Source organism: Vicugna pacos, chromosome 19 (genome assembly GCF_048564905.1).
Source record: "Vicugna pacos chromosome 19, VicPac4, whole genome shotgun sequence".
NCBI classification, from domain to species: domain Eukaryota; kingdom Metazoa; phylum Chordata; class Mammalia; order Artiodactyla; family Camelidae; genus Vicugna; species Vicugna pacos.
In genome coordinates, this window is record NC_133005.1 from 5,066,986 (window position 1) to 5,089,114 (window position 22,129).

The window sequence follows — 22,129 nt, forward strand, 5'->3', positions numbered from 1 at the left end:
AAGACCTCCATCCTCCGGAGATGACACTCCAAAGAGAAGGCACCAAAACCCAAACCCAAATATTTAATTGCAGATTGTTTTAAGAGCTAGAAAGACACTAAACCAGGAGTGGCCTGAGGTTGAAACAGACTCAACTGTGGGGAGAGCCAGCGTTTTAAGTCTTGAATTGGGACAAATCCTGTGGAGCTTGCTATATAGTGAGAGAGCAGGAGATCAGTTGAAAGGGTGCCTGAGCCAGGACACGTGGAGCCCCACAGGAAAGAAGGGGTGTGACTCCAGGTAGACCCTGGATGGGTTTAATTGGGGAAGTGAGGTGGTCTCTTGTCCTTTTCTCCTCTGCAATGACTCTCTGGTTATTCTGGGGACAAGCATTTCAGAGGGCAAAAGTGGCAGCAGGAAGCTGGGGCTTTCATGGGTCCAGGAAGGAGGTGATTTTGGTTTGTTTCAGGATGCCAGTGGTGGAAACAGAGAAGCGGATTATTGCCGAGTGGACCTAGGACTAGGAGATCCGGAGGCAGAGAGGAGAGGGGGAGGCAGGAGTCAAGGACACTCTCAGGTACAGGACGTTAGTCACTGCAACCATGGTGGTGCCATTTGTAGAGTTGTGGGTGTCTGGAGGGGGGCCAAGTTGAACAAAGCTGTGTGACAGATGGTGGACTTCACGTTTAACTCCTCGCTGGCTGTGTGAACTAGAGCATATCACTACCCTCTCTGATTTCTGGCTTCCTGTCTCTGAGAAGTGGATAAGAAAGTGCCCATTTCATTGGTTTAACATGCAGACTGAATGCAATAATCCATACAAAACACGAGGCCAGGCACACAGTACATTGTAGCAAACACTGGGTAGAGTATTTGAACCACTGTGGTTCAGAAGAAGCTGCTGGAAACCAAAGGGACCAAACAACAGGGACCAAAATATCAGGACTAAGGCAGGGAGAAGAGGTGGGAGGGCAAAGATCTTACACTCTGATAACCCACAATCAACTCTCCCTGTGAAGGAAGATGGGTTTGTGAGCTAAGATCAAACAAGCAACAGTGAAAACTCCCAAACCAAAGGATCAGGTGGGACAGGGTAACTGCAGTTGCTTGGGAGTGATAGGTTTTGAAGTGTTAATGAGCTTTGGCTATGGTCTCATTCACAGAGAACACATTTGCTGTTTGAGAGGTGCCTGGTAAGACTCCCAGCAAGGCACTGACTGTGTCAAATGACCCAGTGCTGGTCTGGCCACCACACTGGCACCCACACAGGGGCTGGCTCCTTCCTGCTGAGTCTTCTGGAACATTACTTACAAACCCAAGAGAGGAAATTGTGTGTACTTTTGTGGGGGGTGTGGTGGAGAAGAGAGGGGAGGGAACCCCGGATCAGTACCAGAAGGAACTCTATCTATGCCTTTAGCATTCTGAGGCGTTCAACGTGTATTTTTTGATAGATCAACAAAGACCCACTGTTCACATGCGTAATATGGAGGATCGTCATATTCCCTTGACTCTGAAGCAGGGGGGACGAGCATCCCTGTTTTACAGATGGGGAAACTGAGGACTATAAAGATCAGACAATGCATTTTTGCTCACAGTAACTCAGTGGGAGTCCTCAAGCTGGGGCTCCCTGAACAGCTTAGATGTACACTAAACCTCTTATTTAAAAAATTGGCAACGTTTGAGCTATAAAACATAAGCCTTCTATTTCCATAGCTTAATGAAAACATCTCCCACACACAGTAATACATCTTATTCTTCTGCCTAGCAGAGCGCTGGCTGTGGAGAGGCTGTGTGCGCGACATTCAAAGTGCAGACCTCCCCACCAGCCCGGGGACGTCGGTAAGCATTGCTGCTCAGAGCCAAGCCCCGGCTTCCTGCACTTGGCTTCAGGTTTTAATTATCGGTTAGTAATTAAGGGTTCTTTCTTCGTGAAAAATAATTTCCCGTAGGTTGGGAGCCAGCAGGGTTACCATGGTTGAGAAGCTAATCTTATTTCTCTCTGCCTTGGCCACGCAGCATGGAAAATTCTGCTTTGCCCGAAGCTCCCGACGGCTCCGATGGAAGGAGGTCAGGATTCCCGGAGCAGACTCTGGGAGAAGACTTGTGGGCCAGTGATTGAGTAAAGATGTGCTCCCAGGGGAAAACGGCGGCGCGAGGGAAGCGGGACGAACGCGGGAGGAAGCCAAGCCAGGGTGTGATTTCCGGCGAGTCCTGCAGGGGGCACTGGAGGGTTAGTGAGGCCAGCGTTTCCCAGCCTGAGCGAGAGGAGGCTTTCATGCTCCCGCAGAAGATTCATGGGAGCCTAGAGGGGACGGAGGCTCCTAGACTCATCAGGTCTCCAGGCACGTGGGGCAGAGCAGGATCTAGTCCTCCTTTAGAAAGGGCAACGCGTGCTGGGGGTTGGAGGAAAAACCCGACTGACGCCAGGGTAGGGGCCATAAGGAAGTCGGTTCAAAGGGGTCAGAGGGGCCCACGCTGCTCCCGAGGGCTCCGTTTGGTGGCTGAATGCAGGGGTTGTAGTGGCAGAGGGTGGGTTGGGTGGACTTGGCCGGGAGGCTCGTGCTCAGAGGGGCCAAGGGGCTTGAAGCTCCTGCAGAAGGACCCACAGGTGCTTCTCCGCGGGGCAGGCTTAGCCTGATGCCTGCCTCCACCCTGCCGTGTGAACGCACTGTGAGGTGGGCGGGTGCAGCCAGCTTCTGAACCGGGGAACGCTGGGGGCCCGAGCGCAGGACCAGCTCTGCTCGAACCTGCTGTGTGGCCTCTGGTTCTTTACATTCCCTCAGGCCTTGATTTCCTCCTGTGCGGCGAGAAGGGGCCGGACACAAGCACCTCTCAAATCCCTTTAGTTGTTACAGCAAAGCCCACCCCTCCATGGACCCCGGGTGGGGAATCCTCCCCCAAGTGGTAAGAAGGATGTTAACTTGGAGGAATTAAAAAGAAACGGAAACACTGGCGAGTGCCTTCACATCCCTCTAGATGAAGGCCATGGCAGCTTTGAGGGAGCACATGACGGAGAAGTGGACCACCAGTGAGGGCACTGGGTGTCCCAGGGGATGGATTTTGGCCACCTGAATGCACCTTAAAGGCCACACACGTTGCTCGCCATGCTCTGATTTCCTGGGCTTCCACATGGACTGTTGGTGGCCTGGGAGCTGGTTTACCTGGGTCCCCACTGAGCCTGCAGTGCTGGGCTAGTGGCCCCAGAGTAATGCCCCACCCTAACCGCTTGGGAGATTTGTGGGTGCTGTTCTCCTCCAGGTGGAGGGAAAACACCATTTTCAAAGAGGATGTCTTTGTGTCTTCTTGTGTCTTCTTGCTGCTGTTAAGAAGTTACTACAAATGTAGACCTGGTTAAACAACGCCAGTGTATTCTAGCTTATTTCAGTTCTGTGGTTGGAAGTTTGACACCCGTATCACTGGGCTAAAATCAGCGTGTTAGCAGGGTGCAGTTTCTTCTGGGGGCTTTACAAAAGAATCCTTTACTTTGCTAATCCAGGTTACTGTCAGAATTCAGTTCCTTAAGGGACTGAGGTCCCTATTTCCTTGCTGGCTGTGAGTGGAGGGCCATGCCCAGCTTCCAGGCCGCCGTATGCCTTGGCTTGAGTCCCCCTTCCTCTGTTTTTAAATCTAGCCATGATGGGCTGAGCCCTTCTCATCTCTTTCTCTCAGGAGAGGGTTCTTCTCTTCTGTCCCTTCTTCCAATTTCCCATCTCTTTGTGACCAACTCTCCTGCTTTCCTCTTGTCTTTTTTAGGACATTTGGCCCAACTGGAGACTCTCTCAATTTTAAGGAAGCCTTAAGTCCATCTTGCCATGGAACCTAACATATTCACAGATTTCAGGATATTTTGGGAGCCATTATTCTGCTGACCACATGGCCATTCCATCATCACATCTTCCACTCTAGCCTTGGTGTAGATGGAACCCTTCTCTTTAATCACATCTTTCTCAACTTCATTTGTTCAGTTATTCATTCAACCAACAAATAGTCATTGGTCACTTGTTTTATTGCAAGTCATGTGCTAAGCGTTGAGGATGTGGAGAGCAACAAGGCACGGGCCCTCTCCTCACTCAGGAGACTGCAATGATGCAATGCCCGGGGACTTGCGGTGTTGGTACCCACCCAGGTTCCCTTCGCTGGGCCAGCACATCCAAACCCCAACTCTGGGAGTGTTGGCTGCTGAAAGGCCAAAGCTGTCTTCTTCTCTGGATAATTGCCCTTGGGTACATGGGAGTCACCACGGAGGTTTCACAGGCTCCAGGGACTTCTGGAAGTCAGTGACAGAACTGACACGGGGCACACACCACCGGTTCTCTTCCTCAGGGAGGGACTTACCCTGCGATGTGACTCACGTGCCAGAGCTCCCAGGGATCAGGCTGAGGCCAGACCACTTCTTCTGCTGTACTGCTTCCCTCCCTTCCCTTCTGAGAACGTTCGTCCAATGAAATCACTTTCCTAGGCATCCTCATCTCAGCCGCTTTCAGGGGATCTAACCTCAGGTCATTAGTAATAGTAACAATAATCTCCTGCACCAAATTTCTCCATCTCTCTCTGACACACTGTGTATATGTGTATGTTTATATACATACACATATATACATACTTTATTTTTGTAACAGTGAGGAAACACAAATGTCATGCTTTCCATAGGTCTAAGCACCAACGGCTAACCAGAATGTAGTTATAAGGTGACCTTCAGGGCTAATGTGACTCTCAAACAGGCAGTAGGGTAGATGGGTTGCATTTCACAATATCTGGGACCTGGCTTAGAGTTGAATTAAAAAGCAAAGCAAAGGAGACTATTCCTCATCAACTCTTGGTTTTGCTTTGCAATAACAGGAAAGTGGAGGGAAAACATGAACAATTAGACCAACACACGAGTTGCCCCTTTTAAGTTCATTTTCGAAATGCTCTCTGTGAGTCCATTGTGTGTCCTGAAGGCAGGAAGGGAGGAAGAGGTTAAGAGCATGGACTTTGGGGTCTGACTATGGTGTTAGTACCTGGTTTGGGGTTTGCTCTTTCCCTCTGCTGAGTTCTAGCCTCCTGGCCTGGGGAAAGTTGCTTAATTTGTAACATGTGCTCTTGGACAAAGGGTGTCCTCTGTGCCAGGGGCAGTTCTAAGGCCCTGTGTACACTACTTATCACAACCACCAATAAGATCATTATTATTATTAACCCATTTTACAGATGGGGCACAGAGAGATGAACTTGCCCAGGGTCACATAGTTAGCTGTAGTTGGGGTGGGAGATGAACTCAGGGAGTCTAGTCCACACTAAAAGGCCCACACTAAATTTCCTGCTCCTCAGTTGTAGCAGAATCAAAAGTCCTGTATTAGTTTTCAAATGCTGTTGAGCAAATTTCCACAAACCTAGTGACTTAAAATGATACAGATTTATTATCTCAGAGTTTCTGGTCATGGGTTACCCGAATCCTTTGTTCAGAGTATTATCTAGTTAAAATCAAGCTGTTAGTGGGGGCTGTAATCTCATCTAGGGCTGGGGGGTCCTCTTTTGAGTTCATTGGTTGTGGGCAGAATTCAGTTCCTTGTGGTTGTAAGACTGAGGCCCACCATTCCCTAACACATGCATTCTCTACATCGCAAATCCAACAGGTGAAGGTCTCTCTTCCTTCTTCCTTTTCTGACCTGTAGATCATCTTTTTAAAGGGGCTAATCTGATTGGGTCAGGCCCATCCAGGATCCTCTCCTCTTCAATTAACTTAAAGTCAACTGAATAAGAACCTTAATTACATAAAGTCAGCTGATTAGGAACCTTAATTACAGGTGACTGTCCCTTTAATTTGCCAGATAGTGCAGTCTGATCATGGGAGTGATATCCTATAATATTCACAGGTCCTGCCCACACTTGAAGGAAGGGGATTAGACAGGATGCTTACACTGAGGGTTGGGACTCTCAGGGGCATTTTAGAATTCTACCTGCCACAAAGGCTTTAGCTTCAAGGAAAAATGACTGTGATATCTTAAAGGGAAGGATGGGATCTCACTGAAATGAAAGATGTGGTCCTCATGATTCTTTGACACAACTTCAAAAGTGTATCATACATTACAGAAATCCATGGCTCAGGGTCCAATCTTCTTTAATTGAGGCCTGGGCATTGTTTCTTGGTTTGCTGCTTTGAAAAACTGGGACTGGAGGATAGGCCAGACCTCTGGTCTCCATCTGACCCACAGTTGCCCTGGCAATGACCACATGTAGGCCTGGCTCCGGTGGAAATATCATGTGGGCTCCATGCCTTGTCAGCAAGACTTGGGCAGTTGTGGCAGACCACCCACTCTGCTGTGGCCTAACCTCATTCTTTCCTTCTGGATGGGTGATATGGGTTCAGGAATCCTGGCAGGCCCACCTCAGACAGCCAGGGCTGTGGCTTTATGGAAGTACAGTTGGGAAACAGGCACATGAAGAAAGGGAGAGAGTGAGTAAAAATGGATGTCACCCCATAACTGCAGCAAAAAGTTATTGACACATTAATTATTTGTAAGGTCTGCTCTAAGCAAGGCGTGGTCTCCTAAGAGTGTTTGGTTTTCTGATGTGAAAACTCAAAGTAGGAAACCCAGGCAACCTTTCATATCCTGGGAGTTCAGTGAACATATACTGATAGTGAGGAAGAGAGAAAGAAAGAAACAAAGGCGTTGGGGAAATTTTTTTAACGTTTGCATAAATGACTTTCTTGTGGCTTATCATATTGCTATACTTTTCCTGAATAGGTATGTTTTTAAATAGCAGAATAGAATCGTAATAGTTTCATTAACATCCTTGCATCCATGCACCCATCCAAGCATCCCTCCATCCACAATCCAGTCATCTATTTATCGAAGAACTTCTATTAATGATCTCCTTGGGGAATGAAGCCTTCAACTGAGTCTCTTAGGAGTGAAAGAATTGGAAGACATTATCTTGGTCTTTAAGTCACCTACATTTAGTTGGAGAGATGAGACTCTGTCACAGGCCTTTTGGGAATTTGAGGATAAGAAAGTGATTTTAATGGGTTACTTTTAGTCTAGGCTTCTTGGTAGAAGCAAGTCTCCAGATGAAAAACCAATTGCAATCCAACGATCCTTTGTTCAGTATCATACAGATCAAGCTTCTAGATGAGTTCCTATGCTGTATCGTCCAAGAAAACATTCTTTAAATGCATTTAAGCATCTCCCCATCCCTGACTTTTAGGCCAGCTTGCTTGTACGTGCTGCTGTGTGCCACAGACCGCGTTTACTTCCCGGGCAGCACTGAGCCTGTTATGAAATAATTACATATTTATCTGTGGGCCTCCCCCATTAAACTCTGAACTCCCCAAGAGCAGAGATTTTTCACATCTGATAATCCAGGCCCCTAGCCCAGCATCTTGCACACAGAAGAAACTCAATACGGTTTTCTTAACTACTGACTAGTTTCAGTGGAACAAAAACTAGTCAATCGAGCAATGTGCAAAAGTCAATTAACTAGAGTGTTTCGCCTTTCTTTTCACCTGTAGTTCTAAGTCTAGGTCCAAATGAGTAGCTTCATCTCAGTGAATCGAGATTCTGTTTTCTCCCATTTCTGTGTCAAAGTACATCCCTGTAGAAATGGACAGATCCCTCTAGTACGTGGATTGAGTCAGACCACAGTCATTTGACTGACAGTCTGTCCAAATGATTGAAATAAAGGTCTTATCCCCAATATTCAGTCAGCCTCATGGTGATCAAGTGCTCACTGTGACCGGGCCAGCATTAATGGGTACATCAGAAAAAGCCAGCTCCTCCTTTCAACAAGACACAAAGGCTGTTTAAACCTCAATTTCATATGCAATATTAATGTGCTTACTTAAATATTAATCAGCCTAAAAGCCTGGAGCGATGCATGCAATCAATACTTCATAGCATCGCTGAGTCACTCAGGGCTGAGGCCTGGCCCGTCTCCAGCAGGCACCCTTTCATCATGGCGGCCACCTGCCACTTGGGCCCCGGTGTGCACACGGCTGCTGAGCTCAAAGGCACTGGCTTCAGGCTCTGCACTGACAGCCCTCAGAGCACTCCAAAGGCCCCTCTTCAAAGCCAGCCACCAGTCAGGAACCCATCAAGAGAATGGAAAAGTGCGGGCCCTTGGGGGTAGGCTTTTTCTTTTGCAAGAACTTCTGTTGGTGAAAGAACAACCCTGGAGCATAAATAATGTTCCAAATTTTGAACTGAACCAAAGAGCATAATTCATCTTCTCCCGTCTGGGAGCTTAATTTCATCCCCACCAACCTGAGGAGTTCTAGACATTACAGGAAAGAAACAGCTCTTGGTTACCTGTAGGTGGACTTTCCACACTAAGAGTCATATTCCCTTCAGGCCTTCAGCCATGGGGACCGCATTTAGTTCCACGGCCCTTGCGTTCTTTCTTCTCCTCACCAGTGATATTCATTGTGGGGAACGGAGTCGGGGCATACACCTGTGCGGTAGCTGAGAACTAAGACTCAGAGGATTCTGAAAGCTAGAGTTTCCCATCATCACTGAGAGAAGCTCATCATAGGATTTAGCTCCTGATTTCATTTGCAAAAGTATAAATGATTAATTAATATTCAATGCAATTTAACAAATGCTTCTGAAATGCCTGCTCAGCACTGTGCTAAATGTTATGGAGGACACAAAGGTTTAAAAGGATGCCTTCCCTACAAAGAGCTTGTCATCACTTTGTGATCAAGTTCTACATTTTAGAGGAATAAATAAATGAAGGCTTGAACAAATGATTGAGAAAGGGCCAGAATGAATGACAAGGTCAATCATCCACACCTGGGAATGTTTTCAGAGCGCTACATCTTATGAGGCTGATTGCTACAGATTTTGTTTCAGTAGGTCTGGGGTGGGGCCAGAGAAATCTGTATTCTCTGTTGGTGGGGTTGGGCACCAATTACTGTGAGAGGACCCAGAAGAGGGTCCAGGGTGGATATTGTAACAGTTGCCATATAAAAACAGTCATACTATGTCAGTGGCATGTAACAATAAGCATTTACATCACTTACGAGTCTGCAGTTCTACTGGGAGATAGATGACCCAGACCGCGTGCAGGTGGGCAGCTCTGCGGATCTTGGCTGGGCTTCCTTGCTTCTGGGCATTGGCTGGGGTTCAGCCGATCTTGGCGGGGCTCGGCTGGGCAGCTCTGCTTCTTGCTGAAATTCCGTAGGTCAGATTGAGCGGCTGTGCTTCAGGCTTTGGCAGCTGGGGTAGCACTTCTCCCCAAGTCTCTCATCCTCCTCCTGGGTCCAGCGCCCTCGCCCAGGCATGCTCTTCTAACAGTGATGGTAGGAGCGTTGGAGGGCATGCGGGATCCCGCAAAGCCTCTTAAGGCTTTCAAGCTGGCATGCTGACACTTCTGTTCTATTGCTTTAAAAAAGTCACAAGGCCAGACCCAAAGTCAAAGGGTGGGAAACACACTTCACCCTGTAGAAGGGCTTCTGCAAAGCCCCATCTGTAGCAGAAGCTCGAGTCTCAAGAAGAATGAGGAGTTGGAGTCCATGCAATCTTCCGCACTTGCTGCATTCCAGAACTTGTGGAGAAACTTCAGGAGGAGCACGTGAATCTGCACAGACTCCCAGCACAGGCTCTTGGAGCTGCTCAGAGGGTGGCCCACAGTTTCAAAGCTGAATGGTGGAGGCCCGCGTATGGGGAGTGACCAGTACTCCCTGCATCAGGGCAGAAGCCTGGACCCCCTTAAGCCTCAGGAGAGGTCATCTCTCTACCCACGAGTATCCTCTGAGTTCAGAGATCTATGGCAGAGGAGAGCAGACCGGACATTCTCTGGGCCCCCTTCGTCCCTCCATCCCTGGCTGTGAGCCACGGGTCCTCTCTCTCTCTGTTTCTTCTGTTTGCTTGGAGGTTCTTTTTCAAATCAGTCTTATTTTTCACATAAATCTTTGAGTTTACTTTGATTACCTCCACCTTTCACCCACTGCTTTCCTAACCTCTTACACTTAAACTAGAGGTGCCCTTTTTCCTCTTTTAATAATGCCAAGCTCATGGGGAGTACATGGAGAAATTGCACCACTTTCTGGAGGGACGTCCCTGCTTCTCCACTGGGACAGGTTGCCTCCCTGCCCAGCTTTAATCTCAACTCCTTTGACAAGGAGCATCTGTTCTCTGCCAGGCGCTATATACACGGTATCTCAGTGATACCTCCCCACACACCCAATGTTCTTTTTGCCCATTTCATGAACAAGGAGATTAAGTTCAAGGAGGTTTCATAGGTTAAAGGTCGCGCAGCTATGAGCTAGGGAGACGGAGCCACACTCAGGTGTCACTCAGTTTCTGCACCGTCAGGGCCCCGTGAGCATGCTGGCCACTTTCCAACTGTCAGCACTGCTCTTCTGCCTGGGCCCCCCTGCTGACCCTGTCCTGTGTGTGTGGCGGCCAGGCCAGAAGAGCTGCCTGGCGCTTGCTGTGATTTCCTCCCAAGTCAACAGCTTGCACTCTGAGGGCTTCCACCTGACTCACACTTGCATGTTTTTGGAGAAGTCTCCTCCTATTCTGCCGGCCTGGAAGGACCCCTGGGCTTGGACCAGTACTGTGAACACTGGCCCACTGGGTGGGGGGCACGTAGCACAGTGACAACAGCCTCCCTGCCTGCTCACCCCGCACCTGTCAGTCACGTCCCACACCTGTGTCCTGACTGACCTCAGGCTCCTCTGGAGAATGCCTGTGTCTGGTTCCTCCCTCTCCTCTGGGGCTGGCCCACAGCCGGCCCAGTGCACGGCCGTCTGATTGAACTGGAGCAAATGCCTAGACCCTTTGCCTGGAGAGGACGGGGTTAAGGAACTCTGATCTGACTTGGTGTATAATAGTGTCTTGGCCAAGACTCATTTCATGTTACTACCACTGGGACGAAGAAAGGAGAATTTATTTATTTGGAATAGTGAGCATCTTCCAGTGAGATTGGATCCCTCAGATTAAATTCAATCATAGAACAATCGATGGCCAGAGAACAATCAAAGTGGCCATTGTTATCTTTGCTCTGAACACTCAACAGATTCAGTGTAGATTTGTTGCATTAAATGAACACTAATGAGTTAGATTTATATATTGATTTGCTGTTTTCAGAGGATTTAAATTCTCAGTTTCAAAAGAAAGAACCTGGATGACCAGCCTGCTTTGAGTCTTCTCTTTCAATATACAGAATAAACAAGCTTTGAAGGTAATTCTGCTTTGGGAAACATTTTGCCTGGTTTGATTATAAAGAAATTTTTGTCACATTTGTCTAAGAACCCCCGATAGGGTTTTCACTGCTCAGTGAGCACAGTTCTGTTCACTTTAACTTTTAAAAAATTTCCAAGTCATCCTCTCTGTGGCAGGTGTTTCCAAGACCTGGTCCTTATGCCTCTGCTTGTCATCCCCATGTCCCTGGTGAGCTCCAGCTGCCTCTACCTGAGGCTTCTCTTTGCTGAGGGCTTTCCCCCAGACTGTGGGAAAGTGAGAGGTGCTGGGGTGTTAACATCCCCTGGGACCAGCCCTCCACCAGCTGTACAAGTACCCCAGCTTCCCTGTATCTCATCCTGGGGTAACTCTGATGCACATCTTCTATACCATCGCCCAGATGCCTCAGTGGGATTAAGTTCCAGCCACTCACCATGGCGACTTTCTTGAAATGTACCACTTACTGGCTGCCTTCCCTTCCCTGTCTCCTTCTCCCTTCTTCTAACTTTATTTCCTAACATCACCTCCCCAGAAAATTGCTATCCCTCAAACCCTCGTCTCGGGGTCTGCTCCTGGGGGAACCCATACACGGACCTCCCCAAAGGACATTTCAGTAGAAGGGCACCGGGCTCGCTCATCACATCCAAGCTATTAAGTCACCTAACAAGGTGGGGAGCTGCCTGTCAATCCTTTCCTCAAACAATTTTCGAGTTTACCACCATCCACTGATTTCATTGCTCTTCTGGGCAGGTCTACTCCACTTGCCACCCTCATTCTATTAATTATAGTGTAAAATATTTTAATTAAAAATAAAGAAGACACATTTGGTTAGAAGCTTCAGAGTTGTCACCCTCAACTCTACACAGAGTGAGGGAGACACTGTGACTGGTGAAAACTAGCTGGTTTAGGTCCTCTGCTGAGGAATTAAGGTCGCGATATTTGGATGTTCAGATTTCTCACCTATACAGAAAACACAGGACATTTCCACAACCATATATAATTAGATAGGATCTCTTTATAAGATTCCAAGGGTTTTGATAAATGCTGAAGGCTGGGACCTTCCTCTGCATGGAAGTTTATGAAAAAGTGCAGTTTTGTACAGAACACACATTTTCTGTTCAGTTCTTTAATGTCACCTAGTTTAAGTCATCTCCTCAACATCCCCACCAAATGGCCACCAACTGCTCACAAATATTTTCAGAGAAGGAGAGCTTATTACTTCCTGAGAGAGCTAATTCTTTTTACTTATTCCTCAATAATTAGACAGTTCTTCCTTTAACTGAACTAAAATCTTTCTCCTGCAGTTGTCACCCATTGGTGGGAATCTTCCTGGTTGAAATTTTTATTGAACAAGTTGAATCCCTCATCCATCATAGAGAACATGAAATATTTGAAAACGGATTTAATGTGCTTCTTAAGTTATGTTTCCCCCAGTTCTTTCTGCTCTCCTTAGCAGGTTGTGGTTGGAGTCCTTCCACCACCCTGGTCACTGTGTCACTCTCCCTCTGAGAGTGAGACACTCATTGGAAGCAACCAAGTTGCCCAACAATTGGGGATTGGAAAGTTTAAATAAATTACAGCGTAAGGCAATGCTATATAGCCCTTATAATCATTATTTGAAGATTATTTAATATCATAAAAATGTTTATGATGTATTATGTGGAAGAGGGAATACTGTGTATGCAACGAGAGCCCAATTTTATTAAAAATACACACATAGAAATGAAGTTCAATATATGTCAAAATACTAAGAATGGTGATATGGCTAGTTTTTAATCTGTTTTATGCTTTTCCACATTTTCTATAGAGAACATGTATTTATTTTTTAATTAGAAAAAATGTTTTTTGGAAAGAAACAAAGGGGAATAAAAGGAAAAAATAACACGACACTCAAAGATCTCATAGAGTCTTCAGGTATGTTCTGATATTGCAGATTTGAAGGGAACTGCTAATCTACAGACCCATCCCGTAAATGGAAACTGAGCACATCGCTGCTTTGTCTCCTGAGTTCCAGTCCACCAAACACATGGAAAATCTCCACTCTCTTTTTGCAGTGTGAACATTCATCCTTTCTGGGAAGAATGGCCCAGAATTTGATCCCCAAACACTTCTGCTTGTTAACCTCTATTTAAGTCCATATTCTCTTAAACAGGAGTCTTTTCAGCAAAATTAAAATAACATTAAAAGTACTTACATCTGGAAGTTACAGGAGAAATACAGCTTAGTAAGAATTTGGGTAATTTTAAGTGACTGCACCAATGTTTGAAGAGTATACTCCCTGGGGTTAAAATTAAGCAATCACTTATGTCTACAGGGTTTGCAGATTTTATCAGGAAGTCAGCAAGTGACTTGCTGGGTCGAAAGTTAGAACACGTGGTTCTTGCCCAGCAGCACTGACTGTGATTTCTTGTTAATATTTCTCATTTGTCAGGGGATAGTAAGCACTGCACTCAGGGTCGTGGTGGGGGGGCGCCAGTGCTCATATGCACAAAGTAAAGCTCACGTGCATATGCAGTGCTCATAAGCACAGAAATAAAGCTACAGATGCAGGGTGAGTTGCTGCCCTTTTTGGCTTCTGGCCATCGGTTTTGTCCAGCAAGAACCCAAATGGCTCATTTCCCCCCTCCATTCAATATCCTTAGCTAGAGTTGATTTTAAGACTTGCTGAGGCTCTGTCTCCCTGATCCCTGCATCTTTTTTCTCGGCTCTTTGTTCTTTCAGGCCTCAAGTTTCCTTCTTTTCTCCTTGTGAAGCCGTTTACCATTGGCTGCCGCCAGGCCCCACGCCTTGTCCGTCTGTCTGTCTGTCTTTGGCCTGAGCTGTGACTCTGATAAGACGGGCAGTCTGGAGTGTGTGTGTGTGCAGGCACGCCCGTGTGCATGGCCTATGTGCATCCAAGCACGTGTGTGCGTGTGTGTTCCCACTAAGGGGCACAAGAACACTTAAGACCCATGTGTGTGCCCCCACAGCGCAGCTCGTACTTACATAGTTGGAGGCCAGGTCTGGGTGGAGATAGTCAATCCCTGTGAAAAGACAACAGCACAGGAATGAACGGTTAACCCCTGCCACTGTTTCCCCAGGAAAGCTGCTCAAGAAGGCGCCCTCCTTGTGAGAGGAGGTGAGCGTCTGGCTGCAGCCTGGCGTTTGCCTCCCCGGGGGAGAGTGCTGCGCTGCCCTGCCCATGTGGAAAGCCAGCTGCCGCCAGAGGCAGCAGAGGAGTAAAGCCAATTAGAGTTTGGGGCCCCAGGATGACACTTCTGACATAGATGCCAGCTTAGTGGCCCCAAGACGGCCAGTGCATCAGAGCAGTGATCTAAAGAGATTTGTGGAAATCCTGACATTTCTAAAGCATCAACTGGCATTTCTTCTGAAATGAAACCAGCCCTGGGGAGGAAAAGTGATTATTATTTAACAAGGCCCAGACAGCAGTGGATTAGGGGAGCGTTCCCTGGCGTGGAACTAACAAGAGGAACGCGGCTCGGACAGAAGAGCCATTAGGCAAAGGGCAGATGGTTTCCCGCGAGGTGTTCCGGTGGGGGCTGATGCTCGAGAAGGCTTTCCAGGGAGCCCGAGCCGAGAGCTTCCCAGCAGGAGCCCCGCGCTTTCTGGCTGTGGCCTGTCTTGTTGCCCAAGCGTCCTTGCAACAGTAGAATTATGGTCCACGAGCACCGCTGGGTTCCATCAGCACGTGGACCTCAGAAAGCACTGGATGGAACTTCAAAAGGCAAGTTGAAAAGCTCTCATCCAGGTCTGCAGAGCCATCTAATCATGGCCGCAGTGACATCAGAGCATCCAGCCCTCTGAGAAATCAGCTGCATTCCTGCCCTTCTTAGTGTAATGGTTATGCGTGTACGTTTTGGAGCCAAAGATCTGACTACCAACTAGCTGTTCGACTTCAGGCAAGGTGCTTGGCCTCTCTGTGTTTGCTTTCTTCTCAAACTGGTGAGGGCAGGAACAGCGTGGTCTGCTCATTCCAGTGGCATTAATGATTCTATTGAGTTGTAATATTTAAAAGCCAGAAGGGTCATTAAGTCCTTCTTAGGTGTCATCTTCACTGTGTGCACACTAAGGCCAGACCACATTAGGGCTTTGTCTTGCAAAAAAGAACTTGTTTCAGGATGTATAGTCCTAGAAAGAAATTTTCTTTTTTGTTTCTGGTTACAGACGTAATTTCTGACCTAGGAGTCACCATTTTGCTAATATTTTGGCATCTGAAGCAACTGCTGTCATCAGGCCACTTTCTATAGCTTGGGAGAGTATAGCCAGTCACCTCCCACCCACTACCCTCCTCCTTCCCCTCCCACCTCCTTCCTAGAACTGCAGGAGGACAGGGGTCAGGAATATTAAATATTAAAGGCTAATATTTTTAAAGTTGCAGACCCTTGTTCTGGGCCCTTGATTCAGATATGGTCAATGTAGGCTGTGAGGTGGAGCTGGGATGAGCACAGGCCATGAGACCAACAGATCTAGTTCCGTTCTGGGCTCAGACGCTGTAATATTTGTGTGGCTTTGGCCAAGTGACATAATTCTCTGAGCCTCAACTTCCTCATCTTTGAAATGGGAATATTATGTACCTTGCAAAGCACTTTTCAAGGTTGGAGCCAATTCACTGAAATGTTTCCCTTGTAGTAAATAAGTGACATTTCTTATCATCATTAGTACCATCATCCACCACATCACTGGACTTACGTGGGTAGCTCAGAAGAGCAGAAGCATTTGAAAAATCGACTTGGTTTTAGAATGTTGTGTTGAAATTGACTTGTATATATTTGTTGAAGTTGGTTAAATTTTGTGAACTCATTGTTAGGCAAAACATTTTGTAACATATAGGTAAGTTTAAAAGAAAAGACATGTGCACACACGGAATACATTTTTTTCTAACAGGGAGTCAATTTTTGAAACATGGCTTCATGTTCTGATAGTGCAAGTGATTTAGGAGAGGAATTTTCTAAGAGATAGAAAAGGCTCTTCTCTGTGAAGGGTAAAATATTGAAGCAAAGAGATAATTGGAGACCAGAAGGAAATTAGAATTAAAACAAGATAAATTTAGCCTAATTAAAATAAAGGATCTTTAATTAGATTAAGGGGAAGACTGTTAAGTTAGAATAGACACAGACTTTGGTCTCAGGAAGGAAAGATTATTTCTAGGTAGACTAAGATGACAGATATGATTCAGAAAAAATAAAAAATAATAATGAACTAAAGCATGAATATAATAAACTGGTAATTAAATAGTGTTTCAATATTTTTGTATATTTGATTATGTTTCGAGGCAGAATGTACTGAATGTCTTCTTAATCAGCTTATTTATTTTTTAATTCTTGTATCGCTAATGTACTCATTCTTATTTTCATTTGTTGGTTTATTTTCAGCAATGAATGCCAGGTGCTGTGTAGGTCCTGGAAAAACAGGCAGTTTAGACACAGAGCATGAGCTGTACCACCAACTAAGGCTCACCATCTACAGGGGGCACTGACTCATTACCAGCCCATCATAGTGCAACGTGGTGCCCCAATGACAAATTCTTGGTTATAGTTTTGTTGCAAACCATTAGTGTCCTGTCATTGGTTTGAAAGTCTAATCTACAATAGTTCAAATTCTCAGGGATCTCTGGCAGTTCTGGAGACCTCAAAGAATTAGCAAGGGGCTCCATGTCCGTACTCCTAGTCACAGTGTTGAGTCTGAGATGTGTAACATCTCTGGACCCTGGTCCTAAGCCCAGTTCCTTCCATTGTCCCAAGAGAGCTCGCCCTTGCACCTCCCTCTACTGACATAGGTCAATGGGGAGTAGCCTCAACGGATGGATTGTATTTTTGAAAGATGGTGGATCAGTATTTCCCATTCCATATGGTCGTCTACAATGTGACAATGTGACAATGTGAGTCTCCCATTGGCGGTCCATCTGTTCTCTCCGCTTTCACAAGAGTGGGCTGGGGCTGCGTCTGCCAACAGGACAGTAGAGGAACATCAGAGATGCCCTGTCACACGGGGAAAGGCTGCGTCTGGGCCGGCCCTTGTGTGGGAGGCTGCTCTTCGCCCAGCTGTGCCGTTCAGCAGTGAGCTTGGAGGACAGCTTAGCTGCCCTTCTTTCCTTCAGTTATCATACTGAATAAGTATGTGTTGATTTCAAGATAGCCACAGATCCTTCGTTTCTCTCCGCACCAGGATGCAGGACCTACTTCTCCTCTCCTGGAATCTGGTTCTGAGACTGTTTACCCAGTAGAAGTGGCAAAGCAATGCTTGCCCATTCCGAGTCCAGCCTTTAAGAGGACTGGCAGCCTCTGCTTCTTGTCTCTTAGGATACCTACGAGCATCCTTGGGAGCCCCTGTAAGAAATCCAGCCGCTTTGCTGGGGAGATCATGTGGAGAGGAGGAGCCCTGGGATTCCTGGAGTGAGAGGGAGGTTGAGCCACTCCAGCACACAATCGAGACTCCAGATAACACCAGACCAGCTGCCTTCTGACCCCACTGCATGAGAGACTCCAGAGAGACCACCAGCAGAACTGTCCAGCTGAGCCTGTCAACCCACAGAATTGTGAGAGAGAGCACCATGGTGGTTGTTTTAAGCTGCTCAATTTTGGGGTGGTTTGTTCTGCAGTTAATGACCAAAACAATGGAGAAGATAGGAGTTTTAATTGAGGGGCAGAGAGTTCACTTGTTCTGGATCCCAAAGGCCACAAATCAGCAGAAGAAATAACACCAAGTGGGAAATTCTCCTGAGCCTTTGTAAAGGGCTTGGCTTCTCAGGCCAAGAAATGGGGAACAGAGTCAGATGTCGTCTTCTCCTTGGCTCTCTGTTGTCTTTTTGGGAAGGAGATAACCATGTTTATTTATTTATTCATTTTTTAATGGAAATACTGGGGATTGAACCCAGGACCTCATGCATGCTAGGCATGTGCTGTACCACTGAGCAATACCCTCCCCGACTCCCCTTTCTTGGTCTCTTTGGAAGGGATGATGAGGAGTCAGTCAAGGGGGGCTGTGATTAAAGAATCCTGAAATGGGCATCCCAGGGGGCTGTGGGAGGTTTTATAGGAGTAACGTGCCTATCTGTGGCACTTTGGCGTGCCAATTTTAGCCTGCTTCTCTGATTCCCCAGATGCTGTGCGATGAAACAGTGATTAGAACAGATCTTAGGCACAGTTCCCCCAAAGCTCTATGCATCTTTCTCCCGGGTGAGCTGGCCTCAACCTCTGTGGCTTTTAAGCCAAAGTGTCAGGAAGGAAGAAACGGGAATGCTCCCGACATTGGCACACACACAACCTAATGTGTGAGGACTCCTTCCTTCTTGTGAAAGCCCTTGACCACTGGAGACAGCTTTTACATCCACTTCAAAACATCCCACGCGCTGCCTAAGCACGCTGCCTTTCCTTGTTTTGTCATCAGTTCTGATTCAAAGGCTTGCTTTAGGGAACATAGTGTTCTTTGAGGATCTTGAGGAGGGAAAGGCTTCATTGTTTCATCTCTGTATAGACTTTCTATGTAATTGGACCAATACTGCACAGTGGAGACTTTGCAGAGGACCCAGACACTAACGTCGGATGAGACTACATCCCCAGCGAGGTGACTGCAGGGCAGATTCTCCAGGATCTTGGCAGAGCCAAAGGCACGTGTAGTTAGAAAAACAGCAGTTCCTTGATCACATTGGTTTTCATATCACAAACTAAAAAATAAATCTCTGCTAAATCTTTGTCGGGAAGGCATGTGGGATAGAATAACATTATAGGGGCATGTATGATAAATGTTATCAGTCCTGCTTTACAACTACTCATTCTGAAAGAAGCAGTAAAATCAAAATTCTCCCAACCCCAATCCTGTTACTGAAAAGCTATTTCATGGATCTAGTGCCACACTGTCTAATGGAACTTTCTGTGATGTCAGAAATGGAGTTGAATTAAATTGCTGCCAGCCCCGTGTGGTTAGTGAGACCTTGAAATGAAGCCCATGTGATTGAGAAATTGACTAGTTAATTGTAATTAGCTTTCACTAATTAAAGCTTAAATGTCAATAGCCATGTATGGCTAGTGGCCACTACATTGGACAGTGTGGATCTAGAGAAATAGAGGGTAAATATAAACCAGTTTAGAAGGTGTCTTAGGGTTATGTATAAGCAGTGGCCCAACGAGAAATTACATTTCAGTGATGGTCAACTTTCATTTGTTCATTTAAAAATTTTTTTAACTAATCAATTCAGTAAATATTTGTGAAGGGCATCCTAAAACTTGAGGACCACTGATCTGGAGGAATGTAAGGATGCTGCTACCGTACAGATGGTAGCCACACCAGCATCTGGCCATTCTGCCTCTGATTAGCATCTCCAAAACAATGAATCTTTTATGTTCCAAAGGTACACAAGGACTCAATGTTCCAGATGATGTAAGGGCCTTGAGATACTCACCATCGTCCATAATTCCAATGGTGACACCTTTCCCTGTGTAGCCCAGCTCCCAGGCTTCTGCCACATTCAAGTCAAGGCCAGGAGTACCATCAGCTTGCCCAGTATTGATCTGATTCAGGAATTCCAAAGCAGAGAATCTTATTAGTTTGGTGTATGCAGTAAAGCAACTGTGTAAATGTTTGCTTGACATACTCTGCAGCCACCCAGCATTCGGGGGCCAGCTCAAAGACTACATCTTCCATGAGACAGTGCTTTTGGCATCTGCCTCTCCATTTCTTGATAGACACATTGATGTTTTCTGTTTTACAGAAATATGCACAGTTTCAACCTCCCCATCTCTTATGATGCTAGATCACTAGCTTTAAACTCCCCAGTTTAGAATTAAATACTCACTCTTGTAGCTCTTTATTTATACCTCACTTTTAGAATTTAGTGCATATTGTCTTAGCTTATTTTTATTTGAATGTAATTTCTTCACTAAATAACAAGATCCTTTGCAAGATGAAGCATGTCCTATTTACCTTTCATTTCAGTACCACCACACCAAATCTTGCTTAAAAATATTTGTTAAACTGATTTAAAGATGGCTGGCTCACCGTTAGTGCATGTTCTAATGCAAGAAATTAAAAAAAAAACTTCCCCCCAAGAAAATCAAAAAAGAAAGGAAAACAAAGAAAAATTCCACGCAAATATGTTTACAACCTTCTCATTTTTGACCTGTGCAGACTTTCTCAAAGATAAATCATAAAAAAAAAAAAGATGTGGGAGCTTGTACTGGATAGATGCCCATAGAGGTGAGTCGTCTATTATGGTGCTGCTAGAACCGTGTGTGAATGTCATTAGTGCTCTTTATAAAAATGACTGCTCTTCTTCTAGGCACATGTGAAGATCACACTTCTCCACCTCCTTGAAAGTTAGAACCATGTGACTTGTTTTGGCCAATGGAACGTGAGCTCACATGTGTGATTTGCATTTTCCCCTCATGGAGGTGCTCATGAAAGCAGGGCCTGGAATGGAGCTGAGAAGGAGCTTGGGTCTCTGGTGGCTTATGTAGTGTGGGATGTATGATATGAGTGAGAAACAAGCTTTGATTTTGTTAATCCACTGTGATTTGGGGAGTGTTTGTTATTGCAAGAAACCTAGCTGATCCTGACTCACACACGTATGCTCATTCAGTTACCCAGATTGGATCTGGAGAATTCCATGCCCCAAAGCATAAAGTGTAGTCAAGCTCTGAAGCCCCAAGAAGGCAGCCGTGATGCATTCTTACAATGCAGCAGCCCATGGGGCTGTAATTTAATTCTCTATCTTGCTCATCACCTTTTAATCTTAAATAAAGTAAAGCTTCACTCCCATTTATAATTAGTCACTCCTTCTCCCTCCATATGCCCTGCAGTTTGAGCTGGTTTGGAGGCATTGAATGTCTTTAAAACAGAATCCAACACCCAAATGGAACATGAAGGACTATTGGTGAGTCAGTAAATATTCACTTCACCAGATAGACTGGGTCTCCATGCCTTGAATCCTGCATCAGTTAAGTGCCATGGAATTGATTCCCTGCCATTATTAGGAAGCACTCAAGGGATATTACTTTCGTTACTTTAGTCTCTGAGCTCTCTTGCTTGCCCATTGTGAAGTCACCTGATTCTTTCTTTTTTGCCTGTGGTTTCACCGTGTCTTCCCATTATTCTGCCTGTTGAGAACCCTAGGCTATTCCTCCCAGAACTTTAACTTGACTTACATATTTTTGCAAGTCTTCACTCACACACTGGTCTGGGAGAATCTGACCAGCTCTTGGTAGTTGCTTTGGCCCTGGGAGGTCATGGCTGTTTAGCAGTTCCAGAAAATAAGCAGATTAGAGAACAAGATGCATGGAGGGTGATGGAAAATCAATACCTATCGGAGGGGACAGAGAGGTTCCCTGAGTTGGGGGCTGGCTAACATCCCACAGAATAATGAGAAAATAGAAATGTTGTCTTTTATCTGAAGTCCCAAGATGAGAAACATCAGGAATAATACCAAGATGCTTACCAGATACCATTGCTTCGTAAACAGAGGGTCATTCATGTTGATGTCGATCTCATTGATGTCCCTATATCCTCGCTTTTTCCGGTAGAATCCTTCCTGTTGCAAGGCCATCTTCACCTGGAAAGACAATGCTGGCATATTACCTGAATATCAATTGAACTCCCATCTTCTGGAATTCATTTCCATGAATTCAAATTCCATTTGTATATAAGGTGTATTTTTCTCAGCGGAAGCCAAGTTTATCTATGCACATTCTTAGTTTATGATTATGTTCCAGGATCATTTACTTCTGCTTTCACTGAACAAAGAGACCTTGAAACTCAAGGCAAGTCTCTTGAAAATAAATGGAGAAAAGTGTTCTCAAGGGAGACAAGATAGTAGGGGGCATTAAGTGAAATAAAACAATGAAACACTTCTGTTAAGGAAGGGAGAGTGATGTGGACTCAGGAAGAGGGTGGAAATGACATAGACTGTTTTCCTAGAGTGCATCCCAGAATGCACATCCACATTGAGAGTCTTGTGCTATCACATTTGGGAATCAGCCAAAAAACCCAAATACGCG

General features: G+C 45.9%; 1 protein-coding gene across 2 annotated transcripts in view; it reads right to left on the reverse strand.

Moving 5' to 3' along the window:
• PCSK2 (proprotein convertase subtilisin/kexin type 2) overlaps positions 1 to 22,129 on the reverse strand; it is a 218,266-nt gene that overhangs the window by 88,748 nt on the left and 107,389 nt on the right. For both annotated transcript variants that reach the window (XM_072943770.1, XM_072943769.1), the window contains 3 exons: positions 21,571 to 21,684; positions 19,540 to 19,648; positions 14,127 to 14,164 (listed from right to left, as the gene is read on the reverse strand). In XM_072943770.1, coding sequence (XP_072799871.1) covers positions 14,127 to 14,164; positions 19,540 to 19,648; positions 21,571 to 21,684 — 261 coding nt within the window. The remainder of the gene's footprint in view (positions 1 to 14,126; positions 14,165 to 19,539; positions 19,649 to 21,570; positions 21,685 to 22,129) is intronic.